General features: G+C 34.5%; 1 protein-coding gene across 1 annotated transcript in view; it reads right to left on the bottom strand.

Annotated features, from left to right (window-relative positions):
* Positions 1-116: 116 nt before the first annotated feature.
* Positions 117-21,669, bottom strand: part of maco1a (macoilin 1a) — a 32,022-nt gene continuing 10,469 nt past the window's right edge. Inside the window, 9 exon segments of the mRNA XM_056479269.1 lie at positions 117-2,603; positions 8,396-8,570; positions 10,819-10,939; positions 13,715-13,897; positions 16,651-16,809; positions 16,895-17,396; positions 20,889-21,005; positions 21,008-21,047; positions 21,050-21,065. Of these exon segments, the coding sequence (XP_056335244.1) occupies positions 2,401-2,603; positions 8,396-8,570; positions 10,819-10,939; positions 13,715-13,897; positions 16,651-16,809; positions 16,895-17,396; positions 20,889-21,005; positions 21,008-21,047; positions 21,050-21,065 (1,516 nt within the window). The 3' untranslated portion in view covers positions 117-2,400.

Below are 21,669 nucleotides of genomic sequence, written 5' to 3'. Positions count from 1 at the left end.
TTATGATTATCTGTTGAAGTGTTTGAAAGATGTGTAAATTATGATTGATTTCCTGTGTAAATGTGTTAGTGTAGTGTTGCATTTAAACAGTATTTGAAGAAAAAAAGCAAATTCACTGAGAAACAAAGGCGTGTTCTTTACTGTCCACAAAGTTTACCATAAAAACACCAAATGCAATCCACAGTAATACTTTCCCAAGGTAGACAAATAAAAAAGAAAGTCCTGTTGTAAAACGAGGACTAAACCAAACAAGCATATTCTGCCTGCATCATGACACACAACTTAAACCACTGAAGAAGAAAAGTGAAGTATCAGTTTGTAATGAAGCATTTATGGGCTGATTCTAGACGTCACTGCAATGATGTCTCGATGTATAGTTTGCATTATTCCAATGTCATCAAATAAAGGGGAGGAAAAGTTGGCACATTTTTACAAAATCAAACCATTCAGCGAGTATTATAAATTCTGATAAACATGTTAATGTAAATTAGAGGCATGACAAGTGAATTAGAGTGAGTTTGCTGTTACCTCTATGTTTCTTTTTCCCTGACAAACACATGGCAACAAGAGGACGAATTATTTTTAAAGGAATAGTTCAGCCAAAAAATTAAACTTTACTAACCATTTACTCATCCTCCATTTGTTCCAACCCTTTATGAGTCCATTATATTTTGGTAAACAGAAAATAAGACATTTTGAAGAATGTTGGAAACTGATATACATTGACATCCATAGTAAAAACAAAAACACAATGGAAGTCAATAGTTATATGTTTCTAACATTCTTCAAAATATCTTATTTCTGTTCAACAGGAAAAAGGAACCCAGTTTGGAACCATTTAAGGGTGAATAAATGATGGTAGAGGTTTAATCTTTGATTGAACGGTCCCTTTAAGAGCAAAAAAAAAAAAAGTCATGTGGTACTCTGACCAATCAGAACATGGCATGGGAGGTGTGTGAGATCATATTAAACAAGATATTTCAAGGCACTGTGTAACATAACAACTGGCAAACAAGACATCATATGTTCAGCTTTTCAACTGGCTTTGACTAAATTCTATTTCAATTTTTGTCCTGAAAACAAAAAGGACTTGCATTGACCGCAAAATACAACAACATTCCCGAATATTTATGCAGCATTTTTGTCAACAAATACAATGTAAAGTTCAGTCCCTTTTTAAAGACGTGGGTTTTTTCGTGTCTTCATTCTGGCAAACATCTTCGGGAGGAACAGAAAACTTGGTTTATAGAAACCCAGAAAATATATTCATTATTATGGAAGCTTGGTTCTGCCACAGAAAAAAAAAAGTTTCTTCTTTTCTACATTTTACAATTCAACCTTTTAGGCATTTTTTCCCTTTCAAAGAAAACAGAGACAAATCTCGCCTATTATTTGTACAATTTAGCTAATTTTGAAAGAATATATTTAATTTTGCCGTTAACACAATTGTAAGTTTAGATATCTTGAGGGGGGGAGGGGGATTGTCATATTAATGCAAAACTGTCAAAACATTTTTTAACTGAAAAAAAAGAAAAAAAAAATTGAATTATGAGATATAAACTCAGAATTATTTTTCCCCCCTCAGAAATCTCACTTTTATGTCCTCACAATTCTAAATTTACATCTCACACTTCTGCCTTTTCTTTGTTCTCTTTATCAAGAAACAAAATCCATAACGTAGAATTCAGAAATGTAATTTTGGCATTGCAATAAAAAAATGTTTCTCAGAATTGTACATATACATGTATTTTTTAACCCTGTGGCAGTACCAGGCTTCCATAGAATTACGATCCAAAATCTGTAGTGAAAATTCTTTCTACCTCCCCAAAATAAAGACATGTACAATACTACGGTCAAAATGAAACTGAAATGCATTCTTAACCATTCCATCGGCACTAACACATTTTCCACCACAAATACTTCCGTCTGATCTTAATACCTTTTCCCTTTTCTTTTTTACATTCAATAAACTTAAAGATGGTACGTTTAAACCAAGGAAGTAAAAAAGTCATGCCACCATTTTCAGGCATATAAAACTGTTCAACACAAAGATGGAGAAGGTACTAATAAAACCATAAAAGATCTTTATAAAGACCTCACAAAATGAACATAGGATGACAAGAGAACCACAAGTGGCTTAAGTGCCGTTTCCGAAAACTTTTTTCTTTTTTAAGTGTAAGAGTTTCAAAAATAATCTTAAAGACAAAAAGGGCAGTTCTGGTCAAAACATCATCCCTTTGCCCCCCTCATTTTATTCTCCCTCTCTAATCATCCACAACAAAGAAGAGTCATACTAACAGAGAAGGGGTAAATCAAACAAAAATACTACCCCATCCCATTGGTTTGCATACTGAACTTTAGTACAAATCAAAGAGCAAAGTGGACGTTGTGTGTGGACATTCACTTCTTGAGTGGCTGGTAGATGGAGGCATTGGGGTCCAAGCTGGAAGGACTGGTGTCCATGAACTTGGAGGAGTAATGTGGGGTCACAGGGGTCATGTTGTTGGTCTCCGCCGAGTAGGTAATGCTTGGCATGACCGCCATGACCTCTGCGATCTTCTGCTTCAGCTCTTTTATCTCCTGCTCCTTCTGCAGAATCTGACCTGCGTAGAGGTCAAAAAAGAGAAAAGCTTTGTGAGAGATGTATTATATGTTGACATTAGGGGTGGGCAGGCTTCTGCTGGTATAAAATTGTCTTGTGATTAATTGCAGAAGGTTTTATCATGGTGTTAATCACAATGTTGACCTAAGCTGCAAAAATAAAGGTTATTTTAACAGGTATAATAATAACCAAATAATACTTAGTGCATTGCTTTCTGTATTGTATATAAACATTATTAAATTGTAAAAGAATTATAAAAGTACAATAGGTAACACTTCTAAATAAAGTCTAATTAGTAAATGTTAATTCATTAAGGTGGAACCTATTAGGTCTTTTTGTAAGATAAAAAAAAGATGTCCCTAAAGTGTGTATGTGAAGTTTCAGCTCAAAATAACACACAAATAATGTTTTATAACTCTTAAAAACTGCCCCTTTTAGGCTTTGATTCTTGTTGTAGAATTTTGGCGACTGTTGCTTTAAATTCAAATGAGATTGTGCACCCAGCCCTGTTTTCAAAAGAGGGTGGAGCTACAAATACCTATGCGTCAGCACCATAGACTGTAAAATATATGGACGTAGCATCCGTGACATCACCCATAGGTTTCTGAACACTGCAAAAGAAGCTACAAGTAGGCGCGGCCAATTGTCGCCATTTTGTTCGCACGTCATCGCACCCACGGCGGGATACCAAACAAGGGCAAAGAGGCGGAGAGTGAGTGGAGCTACAGACACCTGCTGGCACTTTGCTTACACCTGGCAGACAGACTTTACTTTGGGAGAAACGCTTGATACTCTATTACCTGCGACTCGTTTGTGTTCTGACCACATGTGCTTGGCTGTACACTATATCAATAAAGTGTTTAGACATTTAAAAACAATGTTGTAATACATTGAGCCTCTAAGCATTGTTCTTATGACATTTTTCTACAGGAGGAAAACGCGAAATCCTTCCAAACACTTCAAATATAGTGTGTGTTAGTAAATGCAGGACTAATGAAGAACTCCAGCAGAACACTGTATGATAACGCTTCAGATGACTGTTCTAGAGCCTACAGCTAATCAATCTGGCACATTCTGGAGTGCTTTACGGGTCTAAAGAAAAATATTAATGATAAATGATCTTAAATAAAACAAATACACTTATAGATATGGTGTATAAGTATATAACTTTACTCACATGGGAAATGAGGCCACGTGAATGGTTTGTGAGCACAATTAAATGCACACAGCATGCCATATCATCTGATAATTGTAAGAAATAAGTCCAAAAGGCAGCTGACTGTGTAAAGCCACATAAAACAAAACAAAAATACGATGAATATGCCGAGATCAGTGGCTAATCTGCCGGATTCAGCTGAGGTGAAGTGACGGCGACCAGCGAGACCTAGCTGTCACTCAAGTGGCCACACCCTTAATTATGCAAACTTAATATAACCTAATATAAAGTAAATGGATGAGTTATAAAAAAATTCACCCCCCTCACAGTTGTTATGGAGGGTAATAAGAGCTATATGAACCCAAATCGTTCATTGTACCAGGCTGTAAACACCTTTTTTTCTGCTGTAAAGTTGGCCATTCTAACAGTGGGCTCAATTGCAACTTGCTCTATTATGGAGCCAGGACTAGCGGAATTTTGATGAATTGCAGTTTCAGTTACTTCCGTATTGGCTTCCCGAGGGAGAGCGGGAGGTTGCCGCTTGGTCAGCACAGTGGCAGATTCAAAAGCAAAACTAACATCATATGCTAATGAGGGAGAGATAACTAATGGGGTGGGACATCCCCCCCTCTGATGACATGTACAAAGGGAGACAGTCAATCAAAGTGTTTCTGCAGACTGTTTTTATTATGTGTGATTTTTTTTCAATAGAAGCTGGTTATATTCACATACTGCGCCACACAACGGTGTTTAAACCCCTTATAAAAATTGTTTTTGCGTAATAGGTCCCCTTTTATAATCAAGAGGGAAAAACTGCCACATTAAGTAAAATTTAAAAAAAGTAAAAGTGAAATTTATGTTATCTCCATTTAATGAAACAATTCTGATTACATATTTTAATGCGTTATTAGGCATTAACATCACCTAAGATTAATAAATGCGTTTGTAGTTGTCGTTACATTGACTTTAGTTAAAATAATTTATGCTAACAAATATTATTGTACAGTGTTAACGAACAAAAGGCCTATAAATAGTCAAAGAATTTTCAATATTGTGTGCCAGAGTAACGTGAAAATGTTGATGTTTGAAAATAAGCAGCCTATTAAAGAGGTAGTTCAAGCAAAATAGGAAATTTACACACCCTCAAGTGTTTCTAAACTTTTATGAGTTTCTTTCTAGTGTTGAACACAAAAGAATATATTTTGAAGAATGCTGAAAGCCTGTAACCATTGACTTTCATAGTAGGAAAAACAAATACTTGGAAAGTCAATGGTTACAGGTTTTCAGAATTATTAAAAATATATTCTTTTGTGTTTAACAGAAGAAAGAAACTTATAAAGGTTTGAAACAAGTAAAGGGTGAGTAAATGATGACAATTTTAATGTTTGGATGAAGTCTTAAAGCATTTGGTGCTTTAAGAATGACCACTGCAAAAACAACAATCTGAATATTCTTAAAAGACACTATAAAAGTTTAAATAATAAATAGGCATTCACCATATTTTGAAATGCCAGCAATATCAATATTGTGTATGTTCATTAACACAATACACTGAATTATTGAATATTGACCTATGTTTAGGAGTGCTGAATAAAATTATGATGATTGCATTATAAATTTCCACTGACAAAACTAGGCACAAAAACACTGACTATAATGATCATATTAAAATAATATTCTAGGGATTGGAACTGCCATTAACTATTAAACTGCACTATGGTATTGTGAATAAAGAGAGATGCATATGAACTTCTTCATGTTATTAATGCAGACATGTTCTAAATGTATTAACATAATAGAATATAATTACAGTAAGTGTTATTAAACTATATTATTTTCATTATATACATATACACAAATTTATTCAGGTTTATCTTTTTCATACATTCACTAATCCATATATTTGCATTTCAAGTTGCAAACTATGATTATGTATATCTATTATGGATGTCTGACTTTAATTTTAATGAAGTTAACTTCAGAATACTTCTTACAGATTATTTTAATGAACAAAGTCAAATCTGCATTGTGTTCTAAATTCAGTGAACAAAAAGAGATTGAAGAGTTAGCCAAATGTCAAATTCAAAGTTTCACCAGCTAAAATAAACATGGCACTGCTGTGCTTTGCATAATATTAAAATAGTTTGAGCTTGAATATCATTTTTCATGAATTTTATAGCCATTTTAAGAGCAACAACGAATAATTTACCTCAGATTTTGACAAGAAATAAAACAAGTCTTTGAAGCATTCATTTTTAGCCAAGGCTCTTGAACATTTAGATTTTCCTGGCATGTCTGCCTGAGTTAACAGGTACCGCTTAGTGACTTCCAGCAGAAGAGGAATAAAATGGTGCTGAAAAAAAGCCTAACCATAACAATAGGCAAAACATACGAATCAATCTGTATATCTATCAATCCATCTTATGAATACAATTCTCTGACTTTCATGAAGATATATATATTAAGGCTGGGGGATTTGTCCTAAAATCATAATCTTGATTAACTGAAGATTTTAACGCAGCTATGATTAATGAATGATTATTTTATTTATTTTAAATTTTTTTGCCCTCATAGTTCACAGACAAGTTATGTACAGTAAATATGCTCAAATATTGCAAGTGAGAGATTTTTGAATGAAGGGTGCATTACTTGATTTTAAAATAATTGATGGAAACACACACGCACGCGCAGGCACACACAATCTACTATCTATGATTATTTATTGAACATTGACGCTGAACAACTGAAGTTAAAAACACACATTACCTAAAATTAATTTTTGTTATAAAAAAGTAAAAATAAATAACTCATTATTTTCAATGTTTTTCATATTAAAAGTAGTTAAATAAGCAGTTACTTCTAAATAAAATAACTCTTGTATATCCTGTTAATAATGTTTTAAAATGTGCATTTTTTGCATCTTCTGTGAACAAATATTTTAATGTTAATAATAACTTTAATGTAATGGAAAATATGTCGTCTCAAGGTATCTCTGGTGCAGCTTCCAATCACTGTCAATGTAGTGGAAAGTAAAGCTCAAGAATGGGTCTATCATCCTACTTGACCAGAGATCAGATGTGGCTGCAATGTGGCCACAGAAAAATAAACCAGCCTCAGCCTAACAGAGCAGGTCACGTAATGTAATGTAATGTAATGTAATGTGTATTTATATAGCGCATTTATTGTGTATGGCCATACACGGAAAGCACTTTACAATCATGAGGGGGTCTCTCCACACCACCACCAGTGTGCAGCATCCACTTGGCTGATGCGACGGCAACCACAAAACAATGGCGCCAGTGCGCTCGCCACACACCAGCTTCTGGTGCAGGGAAGAGACAGTGATAGAGCCAATTCACTGGATGAGGATGTTTGGGAGGCCATGATGGGTGAGGGCCAATTGAGAGACTTTGGCCAGGGCACCGGGGTTACACCCCTACTCTTTTCGAGAAGTGCCATGGGATTTTTAATGACCACAGAGAGTCAGGAACTCGGTTTTACATCTCTGCCGAAAGACGGCGCCCACTGACAGTATAGTGTCCCCTTCACTTTTTACTGGGGCATTAGGACTCACACAGACCAAATTTTTTTGGCAGTCTTTATCCTGGACAAAATATCTTAAAAGTTTTCTCAATACAAATTTGATAAATGTTCAGCATAATTACAAGTTTTGTAGCTCAGTTTTGTAAAAACTTCTGGATAACCCGTTTGTTATGTTTTGACATTATAATAAATAAAATAAACAATTGACTATCTGGTTTCATTACCTTTCCTTCAGGAGCAGAAACCTGCCCTTAAACATGAATGAAAAACTGTAGGATGGGAATTGTTTTTGTAAATCTGGATTTGGCTGGACGAATATTTGTGAGTTTTATATTGATCGATCTCATGTGAATGAGAGAGTAGATGGTGTTTGGTGGCTTTTTGAATGCATTTAACCACATGAGGTGTTAACACCATTAAAAAACAAGTCAATCTAATGTATTTTTGACTACCCTATATTTAGATCAGAGATGCCCAAACTAGAGCCCGCGGCCCAAAGTTGGCCCATGGTAGCTTTTGATTTGGCCCACCATTCCATCTGAGAAAAGTGGGAAAATGAAAGGAATGGTTTTGAGCTTGATAATTCAAATTTAATGTAACCCTTTGTTTGTTTGTTTGTTTGTTTTATTGTTAAAAAGCCAACTGAAATTAAATATTTCAATTAAATTGTGTAAATTATTCAGATTTTGTTTAAATGTACATAGTCACCTGACAATGCAGAGACTTTGGTGAGCAAATCAAGTCAAAGGCAGATTCTGTTTGACTAGTGTATTCAGCATTGAACTCCACTGTGTTATAAATGTAATTGTTTGTTAAGCTATCATATAAAATATAATAATTATACTGCATTAGTTAATATGATTGAAAGTAATGTTTTATATTTATTTTGAAATATTATGAAATTACCCACGGAAACTTTAATGTAATTTAGTTTGGTATATTTACTTTCGGCCCATGGCTCTCAATGATATTTGTTTTTTTTTGGCCCTTCATACAAAAAGGTTTGGGCACCCCTGATTAAGATGCGCTTATTATGGGATTGATGAAAATGTCTCTTGATAGCAGGTGTAAACGGAGCCTTGAAAAGCACAGACCTTGAGCAATCTCCAGCTGTCTCTTGGCATCTCCGAGTGCAGAGAAGAGGTCCAGTTTGATTCTGGTTTCAGCACTCAGGCTGTTCTCCAGGTGCTGAGTCTTGTCCTGCATGGCTGACAGCGCTGACATCAAAACCTCTGTGTCTTTTTCACTCTCCTTATATTTGTGCAACTCCTGCACAAAGAGAAACAAAAAAGGGAGTATAAGAAGTTACTTTAAAACAAAGAAAATAGTCGAAACACTCAATATGACAAAAAAACAAAAAAAACCCAAATAACATTCAATTGAGGTTTTATTTGCATATTTGGATGTATAGGTCGTTTTCACATGACATGGATGATGCACGAAATTTAGATGGAGGGCAAGAAGTGATTGTTCGACATAGGAATTGTTAACAGAACATCAAAATGTTTCTGTTTTATGTTGTTTATAATTGTTGAAATCGGCCAAAATGAGAAATGCCGAACAGATTTCATAAACTTCCAAAAGTTTTTGCGTATAAAGGAGAGAAGGTTTAAAAATGGAAGAAAAGGCGGTATGTAATAAACATTAATTCAATACATCCATGTGTTCAAACTTTTTTTGAGCTTGATAATTTACTTTACAGCACTAATAAAGATTATATACAGTTCTAGCTAGGAGTATAAATATGTTGATGTGTTATTAAAAATTCGGTTATAAACACCACCACTCTTATACAAAATACAGGAGAATTTATATAAATGTCTTTACTGGAGTTTTGGTGGATTAAACAACCGTTACGTTAACGTCTATATGCGCGGCAGCAGTGAATGTTTGTTGATGGTGAGTTCATAGACCGAGAAAAAAATAAATAAATGCAACCCTTGTGACAAGACTAGACAGTTGTTATTATTGTGAAGCACTTTTCCCCCCAAACACAAATAAATAAATAATAATGTAATAATGTATGCTTTCATTTGTTATTTCGTGCTGTCTGGAAGATATCTGCATGAGGAAAAAACTATAGTCATTTATAATAAACATGCTTTTTAACCACATAGCAAAGTGTATAATGTGTACAACTCTTTGTTAATGAATGCTATAGAATACTGTAGCACAGTAAACTGATAAACTGTAATAAATGCTGTAATGTTAGTGTAAACTGTGGTGCATTGTGATGGTGTATAATTGTAGAATAGAAAACTGAAGCCTATTGAATAATTTTATTACTACGGCAACAATATAATTATTACAACAGTTTAATTCAAATAATTATCTATAGTATGCTTCCAAACATTATAGTATTTACTATAGGATTTTCTCATGTAACATAATAGCTTTTACAGTATCTACTGCCTCAATGACAGGCAAATATATTTAAGCTCAGTAGAAAACTCGGCCATCTTCATGATATAAGGATCTTGCCCAACATATGTGGTTATTTTCTATTTATTTCTCTTTTGAAATATGGTATAAATCGCAAAAATACAGACTTTACACTATGTCTCCCATTCAGTTTTTTACTTTCTGCCCTCCATCTGAATTTTGCACGTCACCAAAACCACATGACTGAAAACAACCTATTGATAAGCGAAATTAAAAGAAATACATTTTTGAAATAGTATCCATCAGAATATTCCAAAGATGATCGAGACCAGCAAGAATTTGCAGTTGTAAAAAATAAACAAATAAAAAAAAATAATAAAAAAAACACTTTATAAATTATCCATTAAACCAAATAATATACTTAAAAATTGCATAAGCAATGTCTTCAAACAGTTCATAGCACATTAGTTAAAGTCATTTTGAACAGTTCATAACAATAAAAAATAAAAATATAATTGTGATGGTAAAAAAATTGATAAATGACAAAAAAAAAATATTATATTTAATGCCTAGAGAGAGAGAGAGAGAGAGAGAGAGAGAGAGAGAGAGAGAGAGAGAGAGAGAGAGAGAGAGAGAGAGAGAGAGAAAGAGACCGTCTTTAGTGTTACTTTTTTTCCAGCTTTGCCATCACAACTAAATGACATTTTGACTTGTATTTAATTAGAAGTTGTTTATTTTAAACTGTAATATAATAATAATAATAATAATAATAATAATAATAATAATAATAATAAAGTTTTACTGCACTTGTAACGTCAATAAAATGTAACCTTGGAAAGCATCAGAATTCTTTCAAAACCAATAATAAAATCTTATATAAAAATATATATATATATTTAAATTATTAATTAATTAAATAAATAAATTAAAAAAAAAATAAATAAATAAATAAAACCAAACAATTTGTTTCATATTTGTAAAGGGACGACATAATATAGTGTTCTAAAACAATTACACACCAACATTTTTAATAAATAATCTAGTCTAAAAGCTTGGTCTCATTCAGCTCACAGAATGCTTTGTTTTAAGATACTGCTCCTGGAAAAAGAACACTGAAGGAGGGTTTCTGGCTTACTTGCGCTTTGAGCTCAAGCTCTCTGATCTGTTCCTCCTTCAGCTTCATGTCGTGTGTGAGCTTCTTGCACTCGGACTCCAGCTCACGTATGCGACTCCTCAGCGAGTCTGTGCACTCTCCTCTGTGAAAGAAAAGACAGTCAAGCCCACTGGCACAAACGCATAACAAAACAAAGTGCATTAACACGCAGAGTTGCACACTATCTTATTAAGTCTATTAAAAACGGTCACACTTTTGGGGTTTAGAGGTGTCAGTTTTCACAAATTTACCATATAAATTAACAATCGATTAAACATTAAATGCGTCTAATTCAGTGGCACTTGCCAGAATGTGCAAATGACACTCAAAAGCATCCAACCATCTTCACCCAAAGGAAAATGACTACTGTAAATGGCAAGATTATAGAAAGAATCATTCATTCCATCATTCATTCATTCATTCATTTTCTTTTCAGCTTAGTCCCTTTATTAATCTGGGGTCGCCACAGCGGAATGAACCGCCAACTTATCCAGCATATGTTTTACGCAGCGGATGCCCTTACAGCTGCAACCAATCACTGGGAAACACCCATACACTCATTCACACACATACACTACGGACAATTTTAGCTTACCCAATTCACCTGTACCACATGTCTTTGGACTGTGGGGGAAACCGAAGCACCTGGAGGAAACCCACACGAACGATGGGAGAACATGCAAACTCCACACAGAAATGCCAACTGACCCAGCCGAGGCTCGAACTAGCGACCTTTTTGCTGTGAGGCAACAGGACTACCTTCTGTGCCACCGCGTCACCCTTAGAAAGAATCAATGACTGCTAACTTAATAGAAACTTTATGTAGATGTGGATTCATGTAGTAGAAGCATATTTATAAAGCTTCATATAGGTGCTGTAAGCTGTTGACTCTATAAAAATATCATAAGATGTTTGCACATATTATGCTTAGTGAACATGTTTATCTGAAAAACAATGCTAAAGTGAAGTGTATTCTCCACTGAAAAGGCGTATTCCATGTCAGAATATCGGTCTTTGTTTTGGTCAGCTTACCTCCATCCACTGCCAGTTTACTGAATTATAAAATTCAGCACCTGAATTGCTTTGGTGGAAAATACAGTGGGCTCTATTTTAACAATCTAGGTGTATGGTCTAAAACGAAGGCTGCAGGTTCACTTAGGGTGTGTCTGAATCCACTTTGGCCATTTTAAGGATAAGAAAAAGTCTGTGCACCAGGCGCTTGGTTTAACAGGCTTGTCCTTATTCTATTAACGAGTTATGGGTATGTTTGGGCATAGCGTGGATTAAACCAATCAGAGTCTCATCTTCCATTCCCACGTCAGTTATGTCATCCCTGGCACATTTGTTTTTGGCAAGCAGAAAAACTGAATGCTTCACTAGAAAGAAGACAGTTACCCTTGACAAATAAGCGACTAAGCTGAAGAAAAACAAATGAATGAATATTTAAAAGATGTTCATGTACTGCTATACATCCATGTGTGTGTTAAGCAATGTGTACGCGTGTTTTGGATTTACATTGGTGCAAGTACAAGTTGCTTTATTGCCATGACAATTAGTACAGTATTGCCAAAACATTTTAAATATGTATACAATATGTAATATATTAACATTATCAAATGAATAAATTACACAGTAAATAAGAAATAAATGAAGAGAAAGATAGAATAAAAAAAACATAATACATTTGATAATTATAACAACTACAATAATAATAATTATTTAAAAAAGTGTAGATTATTTAAATGCATGAACTTACATTAACCATTTCTTATGGTGTGTAGGGTGTATACATATTTTACAGCTAGTTAAGACGTCAATTCATCCTCTCCTGACTGATTTAAATTAAAAAATAAATTAATTAATGTTTCAAATTGGGGGGAAATATTTCTGTAGTTGTGGTGTTTTTAGGGCAGAACAGAAGGACGTGTGTCTTATCCTCTATTTAATTTCGATCACACTGTTTACATTCTCTGTTGTTTAGGAGTCCAGGATTTTTTTATGTCTGCTGTTTTCTATTCCTAGGTCATGATCACAGAGGCGATATTTAGAAAGAATGTGTTTTTCTCTTCATTTAATTTAATGATAAATAATTTGCTGGCTGTGTGGTTCTGTTTAGGGTTGAATAACATTGAAGTTTAGTTTAAAGGTTGAATTCAGTTTTTAGTTTTTCATCATAATTATATTTTAATGTTTTGTTTGGTGCATATCACTAAAGTGCTCTTTAAATAATAAACAAAAACTCTGCGCCATTGACTTTAGACCAGCTTTTAGTTGGTCGATGGTGCATTCAATTTTAGTTGCCTCAAAATAGTGACCTGCCAACAATGTGCAGAAATCGCGTGGCAGAAAATACAACCTCTACAGCAGAACATACAACCTCTGGGGGACAGTAGCAGCCTCCAAAATGAGCCGCAGATTCAGAGTTATAAAAATTAACATGAAGTGTTTTTTTAAATAGTAAATAATAGAAATATTACAAACAAAAACATTATCTGAGCAGCTTACATTGTCAGGCTCAATTGTCAGACACACTCGCTCCTGCTGGTGTCGTCAATCCTACATTCTGTATCCTTTATGATCAATTTGAATGACTAATATCCATGTTTTTCTTACACCCCATGATGCTTTGCATGAGTTATAGGAGTAATGCAATGTAATGATAACTGTAAACCATCTTTAAAGTAATTGAAACTGATTACAATGGATTATAATTAATACTTCTTTTTAACAGACCATTAATTATCCCCAAAACAAGTCTTTCTGAAGCAATATAATGGATGTGATGAATATTACTGTGCTTTAGGGAAAACAAAGTTCAAACAGAAGTGTTTTTGCCACAGATGTGCTCATGATATTTTTGGTGAACCATGTCTCTCACCTGGATGCAGCAGCCAGAGCGACAGCACGTGCGGCTGTGGCTTCTTCCATCTTCTTTCTTTTCTTTTCTTCTGCAAGCTGCTTTTCCACTGCGGCTCGAGCTTCCTGTTCCGCCTTGAGCCGCTTCTCCAGCTGCACAATCGTTTGCTTGTCCTTCTGCTTGGCTTGCACAGCATTATGAAGTCTAAAGACAGGGATGCGAATAAACAGTTTTTGTTTTTTATATAATTCTCTTTTACTTTAAATTGGTTCTTTTATTTTAGTTTTAGTCATTTTTGTACTTGAACTTGAAGGAATTTTTGTTCCATAAATATCAGTTTTTAATATTTAATATTAGATGTTTTGAACAACCCCACACATTTCATACAGATTTAATTTTTTTTATAGAGATTGGACTTACCGGATGGGAAAAAAAACTCTAACTGGTCAATTATGACGGTTGTAAATTAGTGTCATTCTAATATTACTTAAATGCATAAAAAAAAAAAAAAAACTTTATTATATGCTTGTCTTTTTAATTTCTATTTAGTTTTAATAATTTTAGTGACAAACTTGTTTTAATGACAGGTGGTTGCAATGTAAACTTGACAAAAAAAAACTATTTAATTACAATTAAAAAAAAAAAAATGTTTTTTGTTAAAATGTTTTATTTATTTAAATCCAAAAATCTAAACAAAAAGTATTTCAGGGGAAATTAATGTATCAGTGCTTTTTTAATGAGGAATTTATGAAGATAAACAACAAAATCTAGTCAAAGGCACTCAAAAAGTGAAAACATTATACAGCCTTCATTAATATGGCTATTATACACTTAATGAGTTACACTTAATTAGTACAGGGTTGGACCCCATTTTGCCTTTAGAACTGCCTTAATTCTTAGTGGCATAGATTCAACAAGGTACTGGAAATATTTCTCAGAAATTTTGGTCCATATTAACGTGATAGCATCACACAGTTGCAGCAGATTTGTTGGCCATTCTCCCATTCCACCACATCCCAAAGCTGCTCTCTTGGATTGAGTTCTGGTGACTGTGGAGGCCATTTGAGTACAGTGAACTCATTGTCGTGTTCAAGAAACCAGTCTGAGATGATTCACGCTTTATGACATGGCGCGTTATCCTGCTGGAAGTAGCCATCAGAAGATGGATACACTGTGGTCATAAAGAGATGAACATGGTCAGCAACAATACTCAGGTAGGCTGCGGTGTTGACCCGATGCTCAATTAATATTAATGGGCACAACGTGTGCAAAGAAAATGTCCACCACACTACACCACCACCACCCACCTGAACCATTAATACAAGATAGGATGGATCCATGCTTTCATGTTGTTGATGCCAAATTCTGACCCTACCCTCCGAATGTCGCAGCACAAATCGAGACTCATCTGAACAGAAAACGTTTTTCCAATCTTCTATTGTCCAATTTTGGTGAACCTGTGTGAACTGTAGCCTCCGTTTCCTGTTCTTAGCTGACAGGAGTGGCACCCGGTGTGGTCTTCTGCTGCTGTGTTGTGCGTTCAGAGATGCTCTTCTGCATACTTCGGTTGTAACGATTGGTTATTTGAGGTTCTGTTGCCTTTCCATCAGCTCGAACCAGTCTGGCCATTATCCTCTTACCTCCATATGGCAGACTAAGTAACGTTATATCGTTAGCTAGTTAACGTAGTGACATTGTACAGCATTTCAATTCCGCTAGCTTACATACCTTCATAATCCTTTATGTATGATGAAGCATACAAATTTAAATCCTTTGTCCAATTTGGTGGCCGGACATTTAGATATTACTGAGCATATCCTGTGGACATCTGTGATACTTAACTTTGGTAGTTCCTGGAGGCTTCTTGTATAAAACAACGCCATATTAGCGGAGAGTGAAAAAGTGTTCTACCCAGGTTGAATGGAACGCGAAAGTAGCGTATATACCCTATTATATAACGTATAAAACACTACTTACTACTCACTACTGTCAATAACAAACCGATGGCGCATATGAACTGCCGATGAGTGGAAGTGTTCTACCCAGGGATCCGGTTTGGTCACGTGACGTTCGACATATACCCTATTGAACTTTAGAAATGTGACTCAGTGCAAGTCAACACATATCAGTGATTCAGCATCTACATTTAATAATGTTAAAGAGGTTTAATATGTATTAATTACAAAAAAAAAAAAAAAAAGTAAGTGCACTATTCAGTTCTTCTAAATGGCTGTACTTTAATTTCTGTTGTGTTTCATCTGGTGCACTTAGCATGTTTCTTAAATATCTGCAAACATGTTATGGTATTTTTATGCTTTATAAGAGTCAAAAACTTACAGCACCTTCATTAAAGGCTTATTTTCACTTACTTTTCAAGTCTTAGACTAATGATTTTGATGTTTTTATTTGTTATTTAACTTATATTGCATTTAATTTAATTATTATTTCATTAAATTAAATTATATATTTTTATTTCAAATTTCTTAGACAAATATCACCATATTTTGTGTTTTTATATTCTAAATGCAGCAGAGGCCATCCATCTTTATATGGACTATATTGCAATTTAAACATTAAAAATGAATGTTCAAATAAACAAAAAAATATTTGTAATTATTATTATTATTATTCCAATTATAATTGGGTAAATTATATTTATGAATAATTAGATTAAATATATCAGATAGGATTTACAGTTTATTTGTAACTGGTCAGTTATGATCGGTCAAATTTTTTAAATTTATTTAAATTCATTCATTCATTCATTCAATAATTCAATTTTGGTATCCTCTCTCAGCAGTATGTGTGCTCTTGGGATGTTTGCTAATAGTCCACTGCTAATCACATATATCATGTCTTTATACCTAAAAGCAAAGACTGGAAAAAAAAAATCACTCTTTATCTTATTAGGGCCTGTACCATCCAATCAAATCGAATTTAAACTCCTGAATACTTACTTGTTCTGCAGCAGCTCATTTTCCTGCCGAAGCTGGCCGAGTTCAGAGCGCATGCTTCTTTCAGCACTGCTCAGAGAGCTGATTTGACTGCGCAGGTCCTGCTCCACCTGTCTGCTCGCCTGCAGGTCGGCCTTCAGCTTCTTAATATCCTGCTCAAGCCTGACAAACACACACAAATCAAAAATAAACAGACTGAAAACACACTCCAGCAGTCAAACCCCAACTTCTGCATGAGGAGTCTTACCGCACTAATGCGTCAGGCTTACTGAGCTGGTTATTAGGTATACAGTTCTCCATCAGATCACGATGTGGCGCAAGGTTTTTCCCTGCGCACTTCTGCTTTTTATCACTTCTGTTGGATGAAGATGATGGTACGCTGCCATTGGTTGAGTTGTGGCTGCGTGGCGAGGAGTTTTTGTAATGTTTGGAGGGCGCAGAGCCTCCTCCGGCACCCACTTCCTCTTTCAGAAACAGGTTTTCGGCACTGCCGCTGAGCTCGTTGTTGAGTCTTTTAGCGTTTAGGTGGTTTTCCATGTACTCAATGTCTTGTAGTTTAGCATCCACAGTCTGTAAGATGTTGTTGTTTATTCCTATGCTGTGCTGCTGTTGCTTTTTGTCTTTTGCACTATCTTTGCCCTTCTCTTTGTATTCCAGTTCAGGCAGAGAGATGGGCAGTTTCTTGTTGATTGCGGTGCCGTTCTGAGCCACTAACACAGAGTCTGCTTCAGACATGCCTTTTGAGGTGGCTGCCAAATAAAGAAGAGACAGATTTTAAGGTTACGAGGTAAATGCTGTTTGACTGGTGTGACTAGAAATTAAATTAGAAGTTGGAAAGTTTAATGCAAATCTATTGACCATGTAGTACAATATAATATGACAGATAATAGTTTCTGCAGGATGTATAATGGGCAAAATATGGAAATTTAGTGAATGCGTGGAAAGGGCAGATAACAAACATTAGGCAAACTGTGTGGCATGTGCAGTGTAGAAAAGTATCCTTCAAATGTAATGGACTAAAGTTGACCTTTCTTTACCAGTGTGATGAATGAACAATGTTAATCAGGCAGGGCTGTGTTTTCATGTCTGCAGTGTACTTGGTATATGATGCTTTTGGAAAACGAAGCCCAGGGTATTTACATTTTTACCATATAAAAATAATCACTTTATGATAAGTAGTACGTAATAAAACAATAGAAACATTTAAAATTTCACTTTACTGTAACACAAACAATAAATAATTCATATAATAAATAATACTCTCTACTAAAAGTTTAAAAGTTTTGAAGATTACAGTTTCTGATTGTAGTATTATGCTAACCAAGGCTGCTTTTATTTCATCAAATTGGAAAAACTCTGATTTTAGCATCATGTGACTTTGGTGTCACATAATCCTTCAGAAATGACTTTAATATGATGATTTGGTGCCTTAAGAAAACTTTCGTAAAGTTATGAGTTACTATCAAAATAGTTCAAAAGAACAGCACAATTTTTTTCGCTTTACTCGGGACTCTAAATATCTTTACTACAACTTCAACAATTTAATTTGTACTTGTACAAAATAAATAAACAAATAAATAAATAAATATGAAGAGTCGTGGAGTAGGAATAAATAGGAAGTGCCGTCTCAAATTTCCATCGAAGATGAACATTTTTCTCAGCCTCCTTTGTTTATTTTGAGTTACTTTATATTAAAGACCAGGAAAAAGGACATATTCTTTGCCGTCCATGAGATATTACTGAACCTATACACAGGATCCTGATTAAAATGCCCATTTTAGAGGAAAATTGTAGATGGCATTTAGAGGTTTTTGCATCTGAACTAACATGTATATGTTACCAGCAATGTGTGAAATCCGGGATTATATAGAATGCCTATAAAATGTATAGAATGCCTAAAATCAAACGTCAACGTATGAAATGATTGCTACTTTATACATTGCCTAGGTATTCTATAGAATGTCAAGTTACAGTGCGGCAAAGTATGCAACTAGCCTACCCTCACCATTTTTCCTGCCACTGATGTGTCGTTGTTTGATGATGGCGATCGAAGCATGTGTGTGTTGAACGTTATTATAAGACATGATCCCAAGGTATGAGGTTACACTACCACATCACAGACAATATTGTAAGAAATACTTCAATCTCAGTTCTGCTGTCATTGTTTGTCCAGTATGAACATCATATGCTTCATTTTGTATTCCTTCCAATTTAAAATACATATCGATCAATAAAGGCTTTTGTTGTGCTCTTCTGACACTTTACCTAAATGATACTTGTCATTCTAAATAATGCCTAGGAATTGTATAGAATGTCTATGCAAAATCTTTACAAAAAAACCCCGGATATTTCATTCTTTGCCTAAAACAATCAGGCATTCTATACAATACCGGGTCCTTCCATGAATACAATACAATAGTCCTTTCCATGAATGGTGAATGTATATCGACTATTAACTGATTACAGAAAGAGTACTATGTCATAATATTTATCGTTATCAAGATATGGAGGTTATCGTGATATGAGATTTTCATAATATTGCCCAGCCCTAACTTTATTCCACAATGATCCACTATATCACTGCAAAGGGCACACTGTAAAAAGCTCCATCTCCCCCACTTGCTGAGCAGCGGAACACCATGCTTATTTAATGTTTGATACATTCAAGAAGTGTGTTTTCTTTGAGCAGTTATAAGGTTCTGTTCATTTTTCTGACTGCTTGTTTTTAAAAAAATAAATAAATAAAATAAATTGCGTATGGAAAGTCATTTGGAAATGAGGAAAAGACATTGGAAAAATCTACTATTTACTTTGTCTCATTTCTAGTCCAAATATATAAAAATACCTAGATCAAGTAAAATATTGTTTTGTTTTCAACTTAACAAGAAATATACATAAAAATTCAGATGAATTAATTCTAAGTAGGTATGCTCATAATAAACAATTCACCGTTAACCAAAAGAGTGCATTTTTAACTGATTAATGGTATCAGTTTAAAACAATTAAAAAAATAGATATTTTAAGTTTGGCTGCATAAATCTGCAACACATATTTGTTAACCCGCGGGACGGTAACACAATCAACCACACGTGCCTACAGACATATTTAGCCAAAGAAGCAATTTGAAAGCAGGATATTGCTGGTGACAGTTTGACACAGATGAGTTGATACAAACAAGCGCTGAGACTGACTGCCTCGGTTCTGGATCTGAGTTAGAAACACTTCTGTTTATTTGCACAATTGGAGAAAGAAGCCGCAAAACAAAACTTTCTGAAATATACGCTGCTTAGGAAACAAGCCGGCCACAGGACGGAGCGTCAGGATCATAAACACAACAAATCATAAACACAACAAATAGACTATTGTTGTGATGATTTAGTGTACAACCAATTAATTATTTAAGTAAAAAAGATCTAGGGCAGGAATATTTGTTTTATTATTTTTATTTATTTTTTAATTTTTTCTATGCTGTTGGAAACACTGCATATGCGTGAAGATGTTCTGTTGTTGTTCTGTTGTTAATACGTTCGCATGTTAAAATAAATCAGCATTTTAAAATCCAATATTTAATGTGTCATACACAAAATAGACATGTCCATTTTTTTTTTATTAAATAATAATTTAATAATAATCTGACCAGTTAATGGCTAATATTCAGTTAACGTGCGACAGTTGTTAGTTAGCAAAATTAACCAAAATGAGCATCGAAATAACACTTATTTTTTGCATTATTGTAAAATTCTGTATAAATACATCAATTAAATACGATTCTACAGCTCTTGGTCAACTATAATTCCGACTCAACATTGCATATCTTTCGATGTGACTACTGTAGATGGGCATATTGCAATATCTATGCAGAAACGATATACTGTGCAGAGCTAATGGAAAGCATCATCTGTGCATCGTGATATGAAATTGAACTGAATCAATGACATGATCATATCGAACCAAACCATGAGTCCGGTGTAGGTTCACTTCCCTATTGCGGATCACAAAGAATGAGCTGGGTCTGCCTGGAACAGCATTTGTTTTTGCTGTTTTCACAGATACATAATATTTTGACATAAATTACACTTTAAAAATCCATTGCAAAGAAGCATTGTGCAGAGATCGACCAAAGTAAAACTGACCGCACATTCTGAACAAAAACTAAGCTGGTTCAGTTTCAGGTACATATGTAGTTGTTTTGTTTGCAAATGATGTAAATGACCATTATTATGGCCAATGTGTGCTCTTACCCTCCTCTGTCTCTCGTTCCTGTCTCTGAAGCATCTGCTGTTCTGGAGGCAGAGCCTGCTGTAGGAGCTGCATGTAAAACTCATTTTCCTTTTGCACTTCCTTTGCTTTCGCGACGCATTGTAGCTCACGTAACTCTTGAAGCCGAAGCCCAGCGTCACCCCACCGGATAGCCAATACTGAAGTAAAGGATTTAGAACAACAAGTTATAGAACACATAAAAACAAAAACAACAACTCGAAAACACGATTGGTGCAACTAGGGATGACTCAACATTAGACACCTTCAGATTATGGCAAAACTCCCATATGCTGCTATGGAGACGCTGCTAGTGTGTTTACAAATACTAAGCCGACTTCAGTGTTATAAGCAATACAGATATATGTTTATAAAAAAAGTGGAAATATTGCTGTGGTTTGCTTTTATGATTGATACAAAAATGACTCAAAATATCTTTCTTTTGCTTGTCGAGAAATAAATAAATAAAGTGCTGAGTAAAATAATCAAGATTAATTGCATCCAAAATAAAAGTTTGTTTTGACATTGCATGTGTATATATTGTGCATACTTCTTATGTATATAAATACAAACATACATGCATATAATTGAGAAAATGTTTATTATTAACTTTAGATATAAAATATAAATGTATATGATACATTGATATTTAAATTTATATATATTGTAACACAATCAGGCTTCTATAGGTCTGAAATACTTGCAGTGGCAGCCAGATTGAAACACACTATTACTCACATCACATAAATAGTTAACTATATGTGA

This window comes from Danio aesculapii, chromosome 19, assembly GCF_903798145.1.
Source record: "Danio aesculapii chromosome 19, fDanAes4.1, whole genome shotgun sequence".
Lineage (NCBI taxonomy): Eukaryota > Metazoa > Chordata > Actinopteri > Cypriniformes > Danionidae > Danio > Danio aesculapii.
Note: the sequence above shows the minus strand (reverse complement) of the source record. Positions and strands in the feature narration are given on the sequence as shown.